General features: G+C 48.1%; 1 protein-coding gene across 2 annotated transcripts in view; it reads right to left on the bottom strand.

The window, feature by feature from the left end:
* Positions 1–3845, bottom strand: part of POU2F1 (POU class 2 homeobox 1) — a 187123-nt gene extending 183278 nt beyond the window's left edge. For both annotated transcript variants that reach the window (XM_079920544.1, XM_079920543.1), the window contains exon 1: positions 3736–3845. In XM_079920544.1, coding sequence (XP_079776670.1) covers positions 3736–3796 — 61 coding nt within the window. In that variant the 5' untranslated portion in view covers positions 3797–3845. The remainder of the gene's footprint in view (positions 1–3735) is intronic.
* Positions 3846–6000: the final 2155 nt, after the last annotated feature.

Genomic DNA, 6000 nt, shown 5'->3' on the forward strand with positions numbered 1-6000 from the left:
CTATCTCACAGTGGAACAATTTTAAAAATCACTAATCAATCAAAATAAAATGTACAACTTGTCTAGACTAAATTAAGACAATCCAAAAAGAATTCTGAATTATTTTTTAAAAATTATTATTTTAATAATATAAATATATAAATATAAATATAAATATAAAATTATTTTTTTAAAAATCTGTTTGCAAAGCACACGCTTTACTGTAAGTATTCTACCTTATCTTAAACACTATAATTTCAATGTAACAGAATATACAGCCCTCATCCTCATCAAGTTCACTTTACTCATTGAAATAGCTACTAAGGCCAATATGATCTCTCCTTTATCCCAGGCTATGCTCTGATTAAATCAAGAAACACAGCTTCTTACCGGAGTTTGGGGGATTATAAAGAACCTATCTAAAGCATGCTCATGGATCACTTCTGTGATTATACTTATTTAAAACCATAGTCTCCAAATGAGAATTTGAGGAAATGAATTTTTACAATAGCATGGAAAGCCAACCAAAATATAAGGCCAGTTAACAATAGTCATCCTTTCCTGTATCACAAAAACTGAAGAAAAAAATTTTGTTTGTAAAAGGCAACATACATTTTATCATCTTGGATAAAATATCTACAGCCTTGGTAGTGGTTAAATTGCAGCTATAAAGGAAACTGTCCTGAGATAAATGGTTTTCCTATGAGAAGGTTTCACTGCTACACTTCACCTCGGGACAATAAATCAAATTAGCTGCACCTTGTCCTCTGTTCAATGACATCATCAGTTTGACCACATCTTGGGAATCGGGTGCAAACACATATGCGATTGAAGGCATGAAATCATATTACTGTTTTTTGGTCTATCCAACCTCATGCTTCAGGTCTCTGAAGCAGTTATTCACCTGAACATTCTCAGGAAAGCTACAGATTTTTTTTTTCCTGCTGCATTCAGGGCCAGCACACTGGAGGTAAAAGAATAGTAAGAACTGGTTATTTGAAATTGGCTTGCTTTTAGCCCATTAAATCTAGAATTTTGTTGTCAATTAAACTGAAGATTAATGTCCCACAAAATATGTATCTCGCAAATGACCATCAACTGCCTTAATATAATTTCAAAGATTAAACACATTGGTGTTAAACAACACTTCTCTGATACTTTACTAGCCGGGGTTAAAAATCCACCAATGAGAAGCAACACCATGTTTTTAATAAAAACACATTAGAACTATACAAAATTAAAAAGAAAGAAAACTTTACCGAGGGAAAGCCACCAAATCAAAATTACTATTTCTTTAAATAGCAAAAGTTTATCTGCCTTTCACAGACCAAATGTCCTAAGTCTACATAAAACATAAAATCAATCCTGACAACTTAAAGAACGCGGGGTCGGTGTGCTGGGAGGGGAGTAGGTTCCAAGATCAGGGTAGACACAGTGCCTGTGTTTATTCTTCTATTTTCACTCATTTAACCATGACACAAACACTCAAAAAAAACCATAACCCCATTTCTGTTTTCAGGAGTGCTACAATTAAAATAAGCAAGTCTATGACAGTGATGGCACAAAATTAATATCAGCCCATTTTAAATTAGAATGAAGAGGCTGAAAAGGGAAGGCAGCACTGAGGAATTTTGAAAGTGCTGTTAATTGGAATTTCTAAAATACCTACCTATTCTACAACTCCTAGAAAAAACTACTGGTTTCTACAAATCCTGCAGACCTTTACAAAGCCTGAAAGTGTTTAACTTGGGGGTAGGAGCCAAGGGGCAGGGGTGAACTAGCCCCAAAACAAAGTGATTTATTTGTATTAAACCAAAATAGGTTTCATTCGCCTCTGAAAATGAGAAGTCATGGATTTTTTTTTCTTAGGCCCAATATTACGGCAAACTCTAAGAAAGTCTTTTTAAGAGAAAACAAAACACGACAGAGCTGATGCTTAGCTCGGAGCTGTCTGAACGCTGCTAAGGCCCCAAGAGGGTTTGTTTTGCCCGCGGAGTAGGGGTATGTGTGTGGAAGTTGGTGGGGGGGCGAGAGTCATTTTGGTTATTAGTAAATAAATCAAGCGGCAGAGATCATGAGGCCTAGGCCACTGCTAGAGGAGCCAAGGCCTAGCTCTCCCCCTTCTCTTCCCAGCACAGCCTGGGTTTGATCTCAGAGCCCTGTGGATTGCCAAGGAAAAAAAAAAAAGAATCATATCGAACCACAAAAGCACATGGGGCGAATGTAAAATATAAACACGGCGTTGGGCTGTGAGTGGCTGTTATTAAAGGTCTGAATTACTAAACATGAGAGGCGGGGAAAGCCAGGCGGCCATTTCAATAATATAAACCTCCCCGAATTAGACATTATTCAAATGAGAGAGGTTCAGCTAACCAGAGAATCGAGAGGACCCGGCACCCAGCAAGAAAACAGGAGTACAGAACCAGGGAGGGGGATCCCCGCCCCTACCCAACTCCCAGCCGGAGAGGGGAAACCAAGAATATTATCAACTTGTCAGCCCAGCCGGCTCTGGGGCAGGGGCAGGAGGGCAGCGCTTTACATCCGAGTTCCTGGAAGGCCTGCGGGCGCTTCTGGGGCCTGGGAGCGAGAGGCCCTCGAGGGCCCCGGGCCCCGTCTGTCCGGGTCAAGCGCAGAGGCGGAGGGGGGCCGGGAAGGGGCAGGGGGAGACAGAGATCAGACCGCGCCAAGCACCTTCAGCCCAACTCCCTCGGGAATCCACGGCCGCCCGGGGACAGGGGGCTTTACCAGGACCCACTGAGACCCCTTACCGCTGGCCCGGAGCACATGGGGCGGCCCGGCAGGACCTGCCCCTCGGAGGGCAACTTTCCCCAAGGGCCGCTTTCAACCCAGTCCGCCCCCAAGGGGGAGAAGCGGACCCCTGCGCGGGCTCCCCACCCCCTCCGCCCCGAGGCCACCTCGCAGCGCCCGCGACCGCTCACCCCTACCCACCTACAGCGCAGGCCTGGCTCGGGTCAGGCCGCTACACTGGAGATAAGTGGGGCGCGGCCGAGGTGCCCGAGTCCGTGACCCCCGGGCTCAGCCCCGCTCGGACCCCGGTGCGGCGGCGGGGCTCGGGCGCCGGCAGAGCGCTCTCCACAGGCGCACCCCCGGCCGCCCTCCGGGCCGCCCCCCGCGGTGGGAAGCGCCCCCCCGCCCCGGCCCGCTCCCGGGGGGAGGACGCGTGCGGCTGTCCGGCCGCCGGGGTCCGCTCCGGCCCCGCCGCCTCCCCGGCATTGTGCTCGCCGCCACCTCCATTCCCCCTCCACGCCCCCCCCAACCCGCGCCCGCCCGGCCCGGGTCGCCCGCCCGCGCCCCGCCGCGCCCCGCCGCCCCAGCAGCTATGAATATGTAAAATGTCTTTATTGTCCTCTCCCTCTGCCCCGGCCCCGCGGCCCCGCCGCGGACCCGCTCGGGTTCGGGCTCGGCGGCGAGGAGGCGGCGGCGGCGGCGGCCGGCTGAGAAGGAGGGCCGGTGCCGGCGGGCGGGCGAGCCGGCAGCGGGGTGGGCTGGGGCAGGAGGAGCGCGGTGGATCGCAGCCCCCTTTGCCCCTTGTCTTCCCCCTCCGCCTGGCCTCTCCGAGCCTCTTTCCCCCTCCGTTCGGCGCCCGGCGGGGGTTCCGTGCTCCCCGGCCCCCCATCTCCCCGCCGTTAATTATAATAATCCTGAGTACTAATAAATTATGCTAAGTCGCAGGGGGGGGCAGCGGGAGCCGGGGTTGAGTATGAATATGAATATGTAAAATGCTGTAATGATTACCTGCTGCTGCTGCCGCCGCGGCTGAACTCTCATCTTGACTCGCTGCTCCTCCGTCCGCCATTTTGAATATTTTAACCAAAATCGCCCGGTCGATAAACCCTCCCTCGCTCCGGCTCCCCTCCCCCCTCCCGCCCTCCATGCCTCCTCCCTCCTCTCCGCCCCCTCCCGCTCCCTCCTCTCCCCGGGCGCGCGCCAGGGGGCGCGCGAGGCCGTCCCCTTGGAAGAGCCCCACCCCTTCGGGCGCTCTGCGCACGCGCCCCCTGGCCGCTGTGGTTCTTCAGTAGCTAAAGCGCCCTCAACCTGCCAGTCACCCCTTCGCTTCTTTTTTCCTTCTGGGCTCTGCACATGCGCGACTTTCTCCGGGCGCCTGAAAAGCAGTCCGCGCATGCGCTACTTCCCCTTGCTGCCTCCCGTTGCGTAATCTGTGAAGGGTAGTACAGGGCGCACTTGTGCCTTGTTACTATCATCCCTACTCCTACTGCCTCACTCCCCTCCCAGTTTTACTCCGGTTTCCCCCAGTGGCATTCTAAAAGAAGCGCAGGGGACACAGCGGCCAAGAGGGTGGAGAAGCGTGGAGTATCGGTGGGCGAACCAGCCCGCGTCTTCTACGCTGCGCACTTTTTAAGGCTTTCCGCGCTGTTGAAACACTGACAACAAAGGAGGGGCCGTTCCCCTCTAGGTAATTTCCGGCCCTGTGGGCAGGTAGGGGCGGAAACGCCTTCCGCGGGGAGCAGGGCTGGAGGCACCTGCTGGGCCACGCGCGGGCATCCCGCTTTAAATTTGAATCCGAACTAGTCCCCGCCCCCGGCTCTGCGAATGCTGGAGACCCGGCCCCGCTAACGCAAGGGGGAGTGTCCTGTGGTGGTTTTAATTAGCCCCAAATCTGTTGTGCTCTATTTGTGTCTAACACCCGGCTAGCTTCCTCGGTAGCTGGGAGTTTTATTAAGTCGCTAATTCCCGCCCCTACCCTTGTTTCACGCGCCTCGCTCGCCGCTCACCGGATCGTAAGAAATAGCCGACCCCCCCGGCCTATGGATAGGCATTCTCCCTTTCCTTTCGCTTAGGAACATCTTTTAAAACCTAACAGTAAACTGGAAACCGACGACCTAGTAAATAAAAATGTCGAAATCAGCGGTAGCTTCATCAGGAATTTTACTTTGCTGCTTCTCAGAGTAAATATAAGGCGTTTTCCGTTGTAAATATCTTTTTTTGTAACTAGTCATAATGTTCAAAGATTTCTTTCTTTGTAATTAGTCATAATGTTCTAAGATTTCTTTATCTTTAATGGTAGATTTTCCTGGACAAGACCCTGGTCTAATTATTTTACGAATTTTTAAGCCCTATGATTTCCCCAGTTTTTTTAAAGAGAAGTGTACTGTATTTCATGGTTACCAAAGTTAAAAAAAAAAAAAAAAACTAGATAGTTTGTCTTGAGAAAAATGACTGTAAAGTTTAAATTGGGTAGGATTACAGATTCTACACTGAGAAAAAAACTGATCTCTAGGAGATAGCCAGCAGTTATTTTAATGGCTAAAGTTTTAATCATGGGTCTTAGCCTGCTAATTGAATTTCTTACACTGTGCAAGTACATACAGTTAAAGCTATTGTCAATGACAGCCAATGAATTTCGGGTGGTATTGATTTATTCATGGCAATTAAGCCCTAGGGTGTATGCATGACTGTTTGAGCCAAATAATTGGGCTACCCTATAATCTAATTATTTCAAACTACACCAACCAGCACACGGTTAAGGAAATGCAAAATTTAATCATGTTACAATTAATCTGTAAATATGGCCTGAGTTATATTCACCAGCATTACTATACGGAAAGTCTCAGAATCATCAACCTATTTGAAACAAGAGTTAAGTACATGGCCCTGGTCTGAGGGCAACAAATTTGAAATCATCTTAACTAAAAGAAACGAAGTCAAATACCCTTATTTAAATTCTTATCTTCTGTTTAAACTTTGTTTTGTTCTTTGTTTCAAAAAGTTAATTAATATGACTTTCAGAAAGTAATTGAAGCCAGTGCATGTGCTATTCATTTTTTATTATTTTATGTCCATAAAAGGAAATTTTTATGGAATGAATTGTTATGTAAAGAATAGCTCTGTGAGAAAAAAAAAAGCTTACATAGTCTGTATCAATGATTCATTTTCCTCTTGATGATAATATTTATGTTCCCAAATGTGTGCCCAGGGCCTAGCATAATACTTGAGCATAGTAGTTACTCATAAATATTTGTTGAATAAAAAATAATGAAT

The sequence above is a fragment of the Stenella coeruleoalba genome (assembly GCF_951394435.1).
Source record: "Stenella coeruleoalba genome assembly, chromosome: 1".
Taxonomy (NCBI): Eukaryota; Metazoa; Chordata; class Mammalia; order Artiodactyla; family Delphinidae; genus Stenella; species Stenella coeruleoalba.